The following is a 16,049-nucleotide window of genomic DNA, read 5'->3' as shown; positions in this document are numbered from 1 at the left end:
CCTGTAGCTTGCAGAAACATTTCAAATGTGATCAAATTAATCTCATCATCATCATCATCATCATCATCATCATCATCATCATCATCATCATCATCATCATCATCATCATCATCATCATCTCCTCTAACAGTTAAAAATATTTGGGAAAAAGAACTGGGTACTATTTTTTCATCTGAATGGTGGCAGAGAGCCCTAGACAGAATTAATTATACCTCATCTTGCGCCAAGCTGACACTGATTCAGTTTAAGGTCGTACACAGAACTCACATGTCCAAAGTCAAGCTTCATAGACTGTTTGATACAGGTGATAAATGTGACAGATGTTCTTTATCACCTGCTAACCAAACACATATGTTCTTTTCCTGCCCAAAGCTGTGATCATTCTGGTCATCTTTCTATAATACTCTCTCAAAAGCTCTTAATAAACCGGTGGTTTCTAGCCCTTTAATCTCTTTTTTTGGTGTACCTGAAGATTTTAATAGTTTTACTAAGAAGGAGATTCATATAATTGCTTTTTCCTCTCTTTTCCGCTCGTAGACGTATTTTACTTCAATGGAAGGACCAAAAACCTCCATCTCCCAATTCTTGGTTGAAAGACCTGATGTCATTTTTATATTTAGAGAAAATTAAATACGGTATTAGGGGTTGCTCTGATAAGTTTTCTCATATTTGGGAACCTATTCTTTCTCTTGTTAATTATTTGGCATCCTTGGAAGATTAATTTCATTTGATTTAATTTCATTATAGGGAAGTATGATATTGCTAACCATATCTATTTTATTTTTATTTAGGGTTCCTCTTATGTCTGTTTATTTGATTTTTTATTATTTTCTATGTATTTAATTTCATTTGATTTTATTATTATTTTTGTTGTTTTGTGTGTCCTGTATTTTATTGTATTACTTTATTTTTCCTATTATTGTCTTCAGTCAGAGTTTGATTGGTAATTGGTACTTACTTTGGGACTTGTTTATAATTATGTATTTTATAGTGTGTGTGTTTTGGGGGGTTTGTTATGTTAAGTTTTGTGTCTTTATTTATTTACTTTTTTTTTTGTGTGTGGTAAAATATAAAACGGGGTAATTTTTCGAATCCTTTTAAAAATGTTTATTGTGTAATATGCATTACATCGACTACCCAATAAAGAAACATGAGAAAAAAAAGAAGAAAAAAGCTAAAACAGCTAATATTGAACTGATATTTTAGTCTGGGCTGTATTTATGTATTTATGTTGTTCTACGTCACTAAAGCCGTAACACTGCATTCAAGAGCTATTTTATTCTCCGTTGTTTTGATGGATCACTAATGGAAGAAAAGCCTGAATGTCGTAAAAATGCCATCATTAGTCCGTAAAAAGTGTAACATAATCGAAAAAGGAAATATATTCAATCACATTAGACTATTCTTGCATTAGGTCCAATAAAAATTACTTAGGTATATTTACACTTTTGTGGTTTGATAACCCGGCTAATAACGCACGTGTGCAGCCACACTGATTTGCCAAAACAGTTTATGCACACGAGTGTTCCGATGTCTCATCATCTACTCCATCATGTGTATGACATGCTGCCTACCTGCCAAAAACACACACTTTCTGTCCATATGGCTTTTGTTTTTGTTTGAATGAACATGAACATGCATGCCCCGCATCCCAACGTTCAAGGAACTTTCTGTGGTGCAAATGATGAATGATGAGAATTTCTAACAAAAAATAGCACACTGGCAGTATCATTTCTGACAAAAATCACTACATTTGAAACACCAGTCAGTCAGCACTGCTCTAAAGAGAGCTATATGTAATCAAAGAAATATGTAATCAAGCAGGGAACTTCATCCATCTGTTTATATGATTTTTCAGATGATGAAATGATCTTGAATGCAGTGAGTGTCAATAGTGATGAATACAGTGCGTAAAAGTTCATCCCCTCATCCTGTTTGGTCCTTTGTTAATGGTTAATTCAAAGAAAGTGATGCAGTGTATGATGGGAACATTCCTGCTGCTGGTACACAGCTCCTGCTGTCTCCTCCTGAGCAAGCTCTGCTCAATCAACCAATAATCATATCATATTCCCAAATGCTTGAACATATTTGAGCACATACAGCTGGAAACATTCCCCCAGTTTAACATTAAGTAAAGTATGTGAACACCTCTAAATTGATTGGTATTTTGCATTAGATTTGAACAGAATGTGATCTGATCTTCATCTAAGTCAGTCATGTGTAGAGCTGGGTAGTAACGAGTTACATTTACTCCGTTACATTTACTTGAGTACGTTTTGGGAAATGTACTTTTAGGAGTAGTTTTGAATCACTATACTTTTTACTTTTACTTGAGTAGATTTGTGAAGAAGAAACTGTTCCTCTTCCTCCGCTACATTAGGCTACGTTGAGCTGTTACTTTTCTTTTATCCCTTTTATCCACGTACGCGTCAATCTCATGACATCACTGGGTGATTCTTTGGGAAAAATGTTAGTTTTTGCATGTTTTGTCACATTTACACAGAATCAAACACACACAGAGTTTCTATGAGTTCATGTTTGTTCTAGTTCTGCCTGGTTAAAAAAGAAAAGTACAAAGGCTTGAAATTTTGTGCTACTTGTGCTTAATTTATTTTTTTATTCTGTTATTATTTTATTTATTTTATTATTTATTAAAGTACTTGAATTTACTTTAAGATTATTTTAATTTAAGCAATTTTTTATTAATTTTAATTTATTTTATTATTTTATTGATTGAATTTGCCTGAAGATGATTATTTTGTACTTTTGTCTGTTTGAATGGTTGTGTTAAAAAAATAAATCAGACGTTACTCAACAGTTACTCAGTACTTGAGTAGTTTTTACTCAAGTAATTATTTGGATGACTACTTTTTACTTCTACTTGAGTCATATTATTCTGAAGTAACAGTACTTTTACTTGAGTACAATTTTTGGCTACTCATCTCTGGTCATGTGTTAAACACAAAGTATTTTAGCTGACGACACAAACAACCACTCCAGATTCTTGTGTCTGTAGCCGACTAAACGTTGAGAGCGCCGGAGGAAACAGAGCAAGGGGACTCTTGGAGTTAATAGGTGGTTGACCCTCGTCTGGGAGCAGAACTTAAAGCAAACACTGTCGGTAGATCTGGATTGGACATGCAAGATGTCCAGTAGGAATTTTGGACTATTTGTCTTGAGACAACTGCTTGAGCTCAGACATGTTTGCAGGGATCTTGTGTAAGCAGCTCTCTTGAGCTCGTCCTGCAGCATCTCTACGAGGCTACGGCCCGATGTCTGGGCCGGTGGCTTTTCTTCTCCTGAAGCCGCTCTGCGGGGGAATCTTATCGTCCCGCTGCTTCTACCCAGACAGCTACTCCGACATATTCCTGTAGATGATTCTGATAAACTTACAGATTCATTTTCCCCTGAGGCGGTGAAGCAATCCCAAAGCATGCTGCTCCCTCCACCAGATTTTACTGGTGGACGGAATGATGTTTTGAAATTTGTAAGCTGTGCCTTTTTTGTGTAGATAGTGCTGAGTGTTCCTCCCAAACAATTCAACTTTTGTTTTATCAACATTTTCTCAATAGCACTGGAGATTGCCATGGTACCCCAAAGCAAACATCAGGTATTTGCTTTGGAGAGCGGCGTCTTCCTCTGCGGTGTTTCTGCCACGGACACCCGGCCTGCTCCAGGACCGGTACGTTACACTCACCTACAGAGATGGTTCACAGGTTTGGGGATGTTTTCAAGCAATCCTAGCAAGAGCAGACTACGGTGGGCGGCAAGGGCCAAACGCACCGCAACGGCCTAATGCGTCTCAGTTAAGGAAAACTGCTTCAAGTACAGAAACGATTCAAATTCACAAACTCAAAACAAGGCAAAAAAAGAGGAACGTGGTGCAAATGAAAAAACGTGCTGCAAAAAACAAAGACAAATGCAGCATCATCAAACGCTGCAAATAGAGAAACGATGCAAAGCACAAAACGATATAAAACAAGAAACCATCTTCAAAAGAAAAACGCTTCATAACCGGTCACTGCAACAGGAAGTGCTCCAAACCTGCAGGGGGCGCTGCTGACTGAACCACAGTGTTTTCATCCATGGTTTAAACATACAGCGGGAACGGTAATGTGAGTTTTATTTGACTATATTTATATACAATGTTTATATCACTGTACAACACTGTACAATGTATTGTCTGGTGTAAAATATAAAAAAAGAAACGTTTTGTAATGGTTGTAAACACTGTGGTTGCACTGCCCCCTGCAGGTTTGGAGCACTTCCGGTTGTAGTGACCGGTTATGAAGCGTTTTTCTTTTGAAGATGGTTTCTTGTTTTATATCGTTTTGTGCTTTGCATCGTTTCTCTATTTGCAGCGTTTGATGATGCTGCATTTGTCTTTGTTTTTTGCAGCACGTTTTTTCATTTGCACCACGTTCCTCTTTTTTTGCCTCGTTTTGAGTTTGTGAATTTGAATCGTTTCTGTACTTGAAGCCGTTTTCCTTAACTGAGTACAATTCACTGAGTAACAGTGAATTGCAGTGCGTTTGGCCTTCGACGGCCACCATAGCAGACACAATCCTAGCCTGTCTGAGTTGTGGATCATCTGTCTAACTGTGGACGGATAGCGTCCTTGGAGATGACTGTATTCCTTTCAACCCTATGAAGATCAGCTTCTCTGGATGATACGTCTTCACAGATCTTCAAACTTAAATGTTTGAGTGTCTATCATCAATCTAAAGCACAAGCACCAGCACAAACTAGGGATATTTAGCTGATTTGAGTTTGTTTTTGTCATTTTTACACCAACACTAAAAGTCTAATGGGTGTGTTGAAAACACACCAGTTAAACACAAGCTTACGCTCGTTGTTTAAAGGGCTCAGTTGGCCTCCCTGATTTACCCTAGATTAAGGGTGCTTTCAGACCTGTGGCCCGTTTGTTTTGTTCCGATTCAGGGGCTAAATCGATAAAGTTGTTTGGTTTTTGGTTTGTAGCGTTTGTGTTCACATGGCAACCGTCTGTAGCGGTTCAAAGCTGTTAACAAATGCCATGAACCAACTGTTCTCTCATTGGTCAGAAATGAACGTGGAAGGAGTTTCCTCTTCCGTACCCCGGGTAAAACAACAACTATGGAGCATCGTAAGCGAGTGTGGTTAGTTTGTTTCTGTTTGTTTCTGTGTGGATTCTGTTCTCACTGCAAACGAACCGCTCCAGGTCTGGAATGGAAGTGAGCCGAGAACCGAACCCTAACCTTTCCTAGGAGATCTCAGCTCGCTTGTTTTGTCTCGCATCCCAGCGTGATTGCTGTGTTCACATGTACCAAACCAACCGATCTTTAGGGGGTTTTCGGAACAACTGCTCCAAACGGGACAGGTGTGAAAGCTCCCTAAGATTACAGTTTATGAGAAATCAATGCACAAAACTAACGGCGTTCATATACTTGTTCTTACCAGCGTATGTGTGACCTGACACGGTGCAGGGAAACTGACCAAACGGTGCCATTGTTCCCGTTTCAGCGGTGACACACCAGGGCCCGAGCAGTCGTCCACTCTCCATATGGCTTCAATGGAATTTATGTTGGGCAGGCACCAATAAGCCAAATCTAGTTAGTGCCATTATATCATTGGGGCTAAATCTAATCAGCCCCACTGTTTTAGTCGTCCGAGACTCCCCCTCCTCCCTCTCTCACCCCTCCACTTCTCCGCTCTCTGTTCATCTGTCCATCTCTGTATGTGAGTGTCACCTGCCCTCCGAGCTGGCGACGCTGGGTCTCGGCCTTAGCGTGAGAGCCCCATTACTTCTGACTGGAGGCTTTGTTTTCCCTGTGAATCTGCAAAAGGCTGCCTGCATATATGTGTGTGTGTGTGTGTGTGCATGTGTGTGTGTGTGTGTGCATGTGTGTGTTGGATGAGAATGTCAGGAAGACAGTGATTTGTTCCATCGGCGAGCATTCCAGCTCCGAGTTCCCCCCGAGTGTGTACAAGGAGGACACATAGAGAGGAAAACTGTCAAATTTGTTTTGGTTAATTGTCATTTCTCAAAGCGGCAAACAAGACTAATAAATAGCAATGAGATTGAATAGTTTGTAGAAAATCCACTCAGCACATGTGACAGAGAAATGGAAGATGGGAATGTGTTTGCAGACGAGGTAAGAGGGAGTGTGTGTGTGCAGGAAGGCTGGAGGAGTGTGTGCGTCCAGCCGCTGAGCCAGATACCATCTGCCTCTGCCCGTCTACTGGAACAGTCTCACACCAACACACACGTGTGCGTCATATGTTTGGGGTGACATCTACACTTTTGCCTTACTCCAACAGAACAGCCAATTTTCAGAGTAGGGTATATCTTTTTTCTTTTTACATTATCTGTAAAACCTGAGTAGAAATCCCACAAACCACCTGATGAAGGCAAGGCAAGTTTATTTGTGTAGCACAATTCAACACAAGGTCATTCAAAGTGCTTTACGTCAACATTAAAAGCGGCAAGACACAATTAAACAGTAAATAACAAATAAAATGATAAGAAAGGAGGTAAAATAATAAAAAGCACAAGTTGTTTAAAAAGTAAGGGCAGTAGAGTACAGCCGGTACATCTCATTCTTACAATGGCAAGAACTACGTTTCTATACGGTCAAAATGTACAAAGTAAAGTAATCTGTGCCGATTCGTGCAGTGAATCAAACCAATTTGGCACACTGCAAAAACTCAAAATCTTAACAAGAATATTTGTCTTATTTCTAGTTAAAATGTTTCATTTTAGTAAAAAAAATCTCATTACACTTAAAACAAGAGTCATCACTGGAGAAAACAACAATTTTCACCTGTTTCAAGTAGATTTTCACTTAAAATAAGTAGAAAAATCTGCCAATGGATCAAGATTTTTTTGCTTGTAATGAGAAGATAAATCTTGTCCCACTGGCAGATTTTTCTACTTATTTCAAGTGAAAATTTATTTGAAACAGGTGAAAATTGTCAAATAACAAGTTATTTTTCAGGTAATGACTCTTATTTGAAGTGTAATGAGATTTTTTCACTAAAAATTAGAAATTTTAACTAGAAATAAGACAAATATTCCTGGTAAGATTTTGAGTTTTTGCAGTGCAATTCTACGTCACAATGCCTGTATTCAAGGTTTATCCATAACTTTGCACGGTTTTCAAAAATCATAAGTATAAAGAAGAAGAAGAAGAAAGAAGAAAAGTATATGCTTCGTGCTTCATGTCAACATTTTGTCATTGATCAGTGTAAATGCTGAGGTCTGGGGTCTGAAGAGCGATGTGTCTGGCTCGCACACACAGGTAGCGATCAGAGGTGTCAAGTAACGAAGTACAAATACTTTGTTACCTTACTTAAGTAGAAATTTTGCTTATCTATACTTCACTGGAGTAATTATTTTTCAGACGACTTTTTACTTTTACTCTTTACTCCTTATTTTATCCATTCCTTCCTTCTTTCCTCCCTTCCATCTTTTCTCCTTTCCTTACTCCCTTTCCTACTTCCTTCCTTCTTTCCTTCCTTCCTTCCTTCCTTCCTTCCTTCCTTCCTTCCTTCCTTCCTTCCTTCCTTCCTTCCTTCCTTCCTTCCTTCCTTCCTTCCTTCCTTCCTTCCTTCCTTCCTTCTTTTTTCCCTTCCTTCCTTCTTTCCTCCTGCTCTCTCCTTCGTTCCTTCCTTCTTCCCTTCCTCTTTTCTCCCTTCCATCTTCCTCCCTCCCTTCCTTCCTTCCTCCCTCCCTCCCTCCCTCCCTCCCTCCCTCCATTCCTCCCTCCCTCCCTCCCTTCCTTCCTTCCTTCCTTCCTTCCTTCCTTCCTTCCTTCCTTCCTTCCTTCCTTCCTTCCTTCCTTCCTTCCTTCCTTCCTTCCTTCCTTCCTTCCTTCCTTCCTTCCTTCCTTCCTTCCTTCCTTCCTTCCTTCCTTCCTTCCTTCTTTTTTCCCTTCCTTCCTTCTTTCCTCCTGCTCTCTCCTTCCTTCCTTCCCTCCTTCCTTCTTCCCTTCCTCTTTTCTCCCTTCCATCTTCCTTCCTTCCTTCCTTCCTTCCTTCCTTCCTTCCTTCCTTCCTTCCTTCCTTCCTTCCTTCCTTCCTTCCTTCCTTCCTTCCTTCCTTCCTTCCTTCCTTCCTTCCTTCCTTCCTTCCTTCCTTCTTTTTTCCCTTCCTTCCTTCTTTCCTCCTGCTCTCTCCTTCCTTCCTTCCCTCCTTCCTTCTTCCCTTCCTCTTTTCTCCCTTCCATCTTCCTTCCTTCCTTCCTTCCTCCCTTCCTTCCTTCCTTCCTTCCTTCCTTCCTTCCTTCCTTCCTTCCTTCCTTCCTTCCTTCCTTCCTTCCTTCCTTCCTTCCTTCCTTCCTTCCTTCCTTCCTTCCTTCCTTCCTTCCTTCCTTCCTTCCTTCCTTCCTTCCTTCCTTCCTTCCAGCACAAGGGTTAAACAGAGCACAACAAGAGCACAAAGAAACAGGAAGTGATCAACGGTAAACGTTGTGTGGAGGATTCAAGGCGGCAGGTCAGGTCAGGTGTGTATTTCTAAACCAGTCCTGACGTTATTCCTGCAGATTCAGCATTAAAAGGGACAAACCTCTTCAATTAACGGGTTAGTGGCCAAACTATATTCCTCCATCATCTGTAACCAAGATTAATGACAGTAAAAGAAGCAGCTTCCTTTTTTTTCATGAAACCACAGCCCTGACCACGCACGGCTCGCCACTTCTGATAGCAGACGCAGGAACATTTCCTATATGTTCCAGTTCCATGTGCCGGCTATTAGATTAGCCCAGGAGCTCCAAGCCCCCGTATGAATGGATGGAGGAACCAACAAGTCCATCACATTCCCTAAGGATCACGTCTTCCTCATGGCTCCAGGCAGAGGAAACACTGCCGTGTGTGTGTGTGTGTGTGTGTGTGTGTGTGTGTGTGTGTGTGTGTGTGTGTGTGTGTGTGTGTGTGTGTGTGTGTGTGTGTGTGTGTCATGGGTACATTTTGATGTAATGTGATCAGTAATGAATTTTGCGTTGCATTAAAGTGGTGGAGGGGTTGGAGGAGATGCGATAGTGGAGCGGTTGGGGGTCGGGCTACTGACTAGTGGTGACCAGGAGTCTCCAACATCTAATCTAATGAAGGAAAACAGAGAGGGAGACGGAGGAGGTCAGAAAAGAGAGTGATGAGAAGAAAGAAAAAGGCAAGAGAGAGCGACTACAAATGAGGTTAAGTCCCAACATGTGGAGAGAGAGAGAAGGATATGCATGGGGGGGTGGGGGGGGAGTATGACTAGGGATGATTGGTGGAGGGGGGGCTGATAGTTGATGCTAAATCCATCAGGGTCTTGTTCCCCAGCCCAACCCCCGGACGGCCACGCCCCGTCCCTGTGGCTGCTCCCCCCCCCCATCCCCACCCCCCAATCGCGTGCACATACACTTAAATCAAAGAAGCTCTTGTTCACTTAAGAAGGGGTAGCAGGGGTTCACTGCCGCTTCCTAAATGAGTTAACCATTTGGACTGTCAGGGCCAACGGCATGTCTGCTGCATGCATACGCACAGAAACACAGAAACACACACACAGAAACACACACACTCACACACACGTGTGTGCGCGTGCAGCCAGGAAGCCTCACACATGGAGCAAGGCGTACGCAGAGATGCCAAAAGCTCACACACAAAAAGACAAGCAAAACATCCCACTAGTTTGTAGCTAATCCCTCACTTGAGCTTGACCTCGAAGCAATGTATGCTGGGTAATGACAGTGAGGAAGACAAGCTTCCAAGAAAGATATTCGGCTGCACTCGGAGCATTAGAAACAAGGTTTATGAAGAAGACTGACAAAAAAAAAAAAACGAAATCTGAAAGCCCCAGAACACGCATTGCTAAGTTCTCCTTTAAGTTTCCCTTTAAGTTTTCCTTTAAGCTATCCTTATAGTTTTCCTGTAGGTTTCCTTTTAGTTTTCCTTTCATTTTGGCTTAAAATTTTCCTTACCTTTTAGCTGCACAAATGTTTACAAAGTCATGTTTTCAAGACTTTTTCTAAGACTTATATTTGATGCATTAGTGACTACGTTTACATGCAGTCAAAATACGGGTTATTGCTAATATTCCGGTTACTGAAACATTCAGAATATTCCGTTTACATGGTAATTAATCATTCAGGATATCTGGATCAAACCAACGACGCACGGAGAACGTGATTCCCGTCATTTCTGCTTCTTCTTCCTGTATCCAAATTCAAAACAAATGCTGCTTCGCGCAACTTTTCTCTCACCTTCTTGTAAATCTTCTATCCCGGTACTTTCTACCGTCTACAAATGCAGAATTGTTCATATCCTTCATTACATTTATGAAGTGATTAGTCTCCTCCTGGTCTTGGTTTCTCCGTGTTTATAAGAACTTCCTGGACTCAAAAGACCAGGATTCCTTGTGAACAGAGCATGTGCAGAAAACAAATTCCTGTTCCGTTTGATGGGGATATTCCGTTTGGCGTTTACATGACCTAATATTCAGGTTAGAAAAGGAGTAACCCAGGGCTCATATTTTAAAAATTCGGGTTATTCAAAGGGGTTATTGGTGTTTACATGGCCGTGCAAATTCGGGTTATTGCCAATATTCCGGTTTTAAAAGGGTTATTGATCCATGGAAACGCAGTCAGTGATTCTTAGACATGAAAAACAAACAAACAAGAACGTATGTAATATTTGGACGTGTGCGTGTGTGTCTACTGCAGGTTGTGATGTGAGTTGTTCCTCCTCCACTCACCGGTAGCAGAGCCCACGATGTCCCGCGAGGGCGACTCGGACATGGCGTCGGCCAGTCTCTCCCGCAGGCCCTCGTCGCTGGCGTCGGCCGAGCCCACGTTGTGTCGCGGCACGCCGAAGCTTTCTGGCCAGCTCCCACACACCTCCAGCAGGGTCACGCCGCGCGCATCAAACGGCCCTGGAAACACAAGCACAACCATGTTCGGTCTGGAGTTAGCTTGACTACCAAACTGATGGAAGGCGTGAACATGAACAGTTGTGTTATGTAACCTCAGAGATGTCTGATTATCATGAGAAGGGAGGAAGCTGATCCTGACCTTTTTAAGTTGAAGTTAAGTCAATGTGTTGAAAAAAGAAAACTAATAAAAACTGCTTATCTTTGAAAACCCGACACGCTACGCGACCCGCATTTGTTTTCTTTCAAAAATTAAATACATAAAAGTCAGCTCCTGATTCATGATTGTTTTAAGGTTAAATGAACAGCAAACACAGGTGCTGATATGTTAATGTGCTACTACACATGTAGTACATAGATGTCCGTCCAGGATTTTATAGCATAAGCAAGACATTACTTTTGCACCAGCTATAGCCTAACTATAGAACCATAGCCTATTGATCCAACTTAAAAATGGCTTTCCTATGTTCTTGGTATTAATAATAAGAAAAAGAATAATAAGAATAACCATCACAAAAGACCATCTAAGACGCTTGGCTACTTTAAAGCTGCAAGGGGACCTGGCATTTGATTTTAAAAGATAAGGAAAAAAGAAGTGATCTTGTTTCCCTGCGCTAGGAATAATTATGGTCTGTCTTAACCTAAAGGTTCAAATATTGATGATTCATCAGGCAAACAAATCAAATATAGCACAGGTATCATCTTGATTTACTATTCCCTCAAATCTTTTCTCTGACTTTACTTTTTCTATCCGTGTATCTTTCTGTTTTCAATTCCGCCGTCTTCAACCTTTCCCTGACTGTCTTCCTCAATTCCTCCACAGTTATGTGACAGACTGATAAAGTTGCAAGGAAAATGATGACATGAGGCTATCGTGGCTAAAGTGCTTCTGTTTCTATTAAATCATGGGGTGCACTTCATTTTTCATAAGCTGCCCCTGAATTTCGGCTAAATGTATTTTTCCTTAATTACTTAAGTACATTTGGAGTGATAACATTATTGTAAGCTGATTATGCCATTTGGTCAAACCTTAAAACTGTATTTTAGTTTTTATTGTATTTACAGAGGAATATAGACCATTATAATGTATCTTTCAATTCAAAATAAATAAATAATTAAGTGATTCAACCTGATGATATTTTTATTAAATTGCTCCAGTTGAGTTCTTCTTCATCTCCTTTAATAAAAACAGGCTGCCTGTTATGTCAGTTCTGTACGGAAGAGTATTAGGGCCAGGCAGGAGAAAAATAAAAATAATATTTTAGAGGAAGATTTTTTTTTTACATTATGCACTTCGAGAAAAAAGTGGAAATGTCGAGAAAAAAGTCAAAAAGTCGAGATTAATGTTGAAGTAGAAATTCGAGAAAAAAGTCGAAATGTTGAGAAAAAAGTTGAAATGTTGAGAAAAAAGTCGAAATGTTGAGAAAAAAGTCGAAATGTCAAGAAAAAAGTCGAAAAGTCGAGATTAGTGTTGAAGTATAATTTCAAGAAAAAAGTCTAAATGTTGAGAAAAAAGTCTAAATGTCGAGAAAAAAGTCGAAATGTTGAGAAAAAAGGCGAAATTTCGACTTTTTTCTCGACATTTCGTCTTTTTTCTCGAAGTGCACAATGAAAAAAAATCTTCCACTCTCAAATGTTTTTTTGTCTTGCCTGCCCTAATACTCTTCCGTAGTTCTGGCATTCATGTCAGATGTTTAATTACATTATATTACTTCAAAATAAAATGTAGCTGTTCATCATTCATTTAAGGTAAAAACAGCTTTTGAACTCAAAATGTGAAAATGGATGATTATTTTAGGAGGCTTTAGCTGTGAAGAGATGATCAAATCTTTTGCCTCCCTGCATGTCCCACAGTAAACGAGTGGACACATGGGTCCACGGTGGTCAAGGCCGTCAGCCGCTTCCAGCTGAAGACTCACAAAACACTTGGAAGCGCAACATAATCGTCACGCCTGTCAAAAGCAAATCTGCACAAGCCTTCACTGCGTCTTATCTGTTCTCCTCTGTCTTCGATTTTTTTTCGGCTATCAGGAAGATCTTGCACATTGGAGCCAGAGAGTCTGCAACCGACTTCTCCATGTGTGTTTATGCATGACAAGCCAGGCATGCAGACACTAAAACAACTGGTTTATTCTGTTAATGTGTCCGGTTTACTTGGTCAATGCCCGCAACGGAGTGATAAATGTGACGTTTGCTGTTGTTTTAGTTCCTGCAGCCTGGCACAGCAAAAAACAATGCAAATGCACAAGCTCAAATAAGAGTCAGCTTCTAATCCCCCTCACCAACATGATAATCAGCATCATCAGCTCTACTGTGAATATAAAACCCTCCTTGTTGGCACCCAGGAAATATGTAATAGACAGTGGACAGGAAATGACTAAATCGAATCTTCATAATATCATTTTGACGGTTACTGTTTGCTGGTGGTGCATTTAGTGAAATGTACAATCAGTACATCTATTACAGTGGGAGACCTGGGATGCAATTAACTTTGCTCCGCACAAGGAGAGAAGATGGTTCAGCTGTGCGCCTGACAGTTATGCCTGGTAACCACGGATTCATAAACTCCTGCGCGCCTGAAGTGCAGCAGTGTGCACCTCCAAGCCGTCTGTGACCCATCAGTCACATCCTAGTTTATTCATTTTTCAAAGAAATCATCATTGTTTTTGTAGAACCTATAAACACAACAATATATTTATTCATGTTCCAATAACGGTCTAATAGTTCAACGTGCTCTTTGCGGCCTATCTAGCACAAAGACCTTAAAGCTTGATTTATGGTTCTGTGTTAAACCAACGCAGGGCCTACGCCGTTGCCGTGACGCCTTCGTGAACCCTTCGGACTTCTCCGTCACTCCATTTTGCCGTGGTGCAATACCCCCCAGAGCACTAGGGGGTTGCGTTCTTTTCCGGAGAAAAGAAGAGGCGATTCATGCTCAAAAACCCTCCAATGTGGCTACGGCGTACAATGCGGCGTAGGCTACGGAGAGCCTCCCGCGTAGCCGCGTACCCTACGGCGTAGGTGTAACGCAGAACCAGAATTCAGCCTTAGGGCCCCTCTCGAGAACTCTAAAGGGACCATCGTATGGAGGCTGTAGACGAGAACGATGAGCATCATGCCGCACGAAGACAAACCGAGCCGACTTGAGCTCCGATGGGACGAATGTTTGCGGAAAACAGTGGTGAATGGGCCCCGGGGTCAAAAAACTACTCAACGCGAAGGAAGCGCTTGCTGGGTGAGTTTGCAGAGCCGAACTTTCAGGCAAAAATTCTCCTGGCACACGAAGCGGCTGACCAAACACGAGCTCTGCGGGCCGAGCGCAAACCGAGCATGACCCGCGATAAGCGGTCCACCCAGTTACCGTCAGAGAGCGCAGCACACAGCGCTGCTTTGAGGGACCTGTGAAAACGTTCACAAAGCTTGGGGGGTGGTATGCTGCGGTAAATGTAGCAGGATGAAGCACGACTCCCGAGGTTGGACAACAAGCCTTTATTCCAGACAACGAAATCACAACTGACAACTGACAGAGAAGATTGCGTAACCTAGCAACCATAAATCTCCCCGTGACCACGGCCCTTTCCCTCCAATGCTGGGGTCCAGGTCCAGGTCCAGGTCCGTCATTGTGTCCGCCACAATTAGGGATGGGAATTGGTAAGATTTTTCCAATTCCGATTCTATTTTCGATTCTGTTTAACGATTCGATTCTTTATCGATTCTTTTATCGATTCTCATTTGGAAAAAAGGAGAAGAAACAGGTCGATTAGGGTTGTGGAAGAAAGCACCAGCCGGCCGAGCCCTAACAGTTTCCTCCCTTTGTTGAAATGTCCACATTGCAAGTATTGTCGCCCTGTTGTCATCCTTTTTGGTAAAATGTATCCAAACTTTCGAGCGTTTATGCCGCTTTGTCCCCGTGTTTTCCTGCTGGGCGCGAATGCGCACGTGCGTGGTGACGTCATTGGCGCCCACTGGAATCGATAAGGGAATCGTTTGCATAAAAGGCAAACGATTCCAAGAATTGAAACACTGGGAACCGGTTCTCAACAAGAACCGGTTCTCAATTCCCATCCCTAGCCACAATACTATAGTTTGAACTGGTAAGCTCTGGAGCTTGAGTACAGCGGTCATGAGGAGTCCTGCCTGTCGGAGTTCACCCATTTCAGCAGTAAAAAAGGGGATTTGTCTCAAGGGATCAATAAAGGAAGTGAAAACAGACTTTGATCAACTGTGTACTTTAAAGGGAAAAACTTCAGGAGTTTGTATGTCTCCCCGTGTTCCCTTGGGTAGCTAATGTGAGCTACCGTCACAAAAACATGCAACAGTCCCTGGGCTATACATGCCTCCTGGGAGCCAGATGGGGTGGGGAGGATCTGGCCGGAATAACGTGATCCTTCCACGCGCTACGTCCGGCCGGAGAAGCCTCACCCTGTCTGGTGAAAAGATGTTGCTCACTTCTCAGGTTAAGGAGGAGACCTGAGCTCAGTGCAGGAACTCCCGGGGTTGGTAGAGGGAGAAATGCCCAGGACTGTCTAGGTAGGAGCACTGGGTGATAAAATGGGTAAAAAATCGGGGGTAAAAATGAGAAAAAAAAATAAAAATAAAGGGAAGAACTTCCTTGGATTACTACATTTGTTGAACAAGTCTGGACAGATGAAATCTCTTATGCTCCTAAAGGTTTGGTTTTCTATGCGCCTGTAGTTTACACACACAAAACACACACAGACACAAACAAGGCGCTGGTTATCAAGTGGTGTTGTGGGTATCGGTGAGAGCCCGGAATGACAGCAGGCACCAGGACATCAAAGCTAAGGTGAAGACGAGGACAAGGACGTCTTTTTCTGAAAACAACAACAAAAACAGACAAATACAATCTCCAAGCACAAGCATGTGTTTGTGTGGTTTCTGGGAAAGCTGCAAAGAATGGACACAATTTGAGGATGACTACTAAAGATGAGATCAGTCTAGACGGCAGGTTCACTGGCTTCACTTCCTTTTTAAATGTGTTTATTTTCACTGTCCTCCATATTTAAAAGAACTCATGATTCCATATAACTCTTCATACTCACTCAGACATATGCATTTTCTTTTTTTCTTTGTTCCTAGAATTTTAAAAGAGGTTGGTAAAAGATCATTTTATTTTAAAGCTCATTTTAAAGCATCAGATTGGA

At 41.6% G+C, this 16,049-nt stretch overlaps 1 protein-coding gene across 3 annotated transcripts in view; it reads right to left on the bottom strand.

The window, feature by feature from the left end:
• bcas3 (BCAS3 microtubule associated cell migration factor) overlaps nucleotides 1-16,049 on the bottom strand; it is a 515,318-nt gene that overhangs the window by 45,468 nt on the left and 453,801 nt on the right. For all 3 annotated transcript variants that reach the window (XM_061718687.1, XM_061718688.1, XM_061718689.1), the window contains one exon: nucleotides 10,711-10,887. In XM_061718687.1, coding sequence (XP_061574671.1) covers nucleotides 10,711-10,887 — 177 coding nt within the window. The remainder of the gene's footprint in view (nucleotides 1-10,710; nucleotides 10,888-16,049) is intronic.

Source organism: Cololabis saira, chromosome 4, assembly GCF_033807715.1.
Source record: "Cololabis saira isolate AMF1-May2022 chromosome 4, fColSai1.1, whole genome shotgun sequence".
In the NCBI taxonomy this organism is placed as follows: Eukaryota; Metazoa; Chordata; class Actinopteri; order Beloniformes; family Belonidae; genus Cololabis; species Cololabis saira.
Note: the sequence above shows the minus strand (reverse complement) of the source record. Positions and strands in the feature narration are given on the sequence as shown.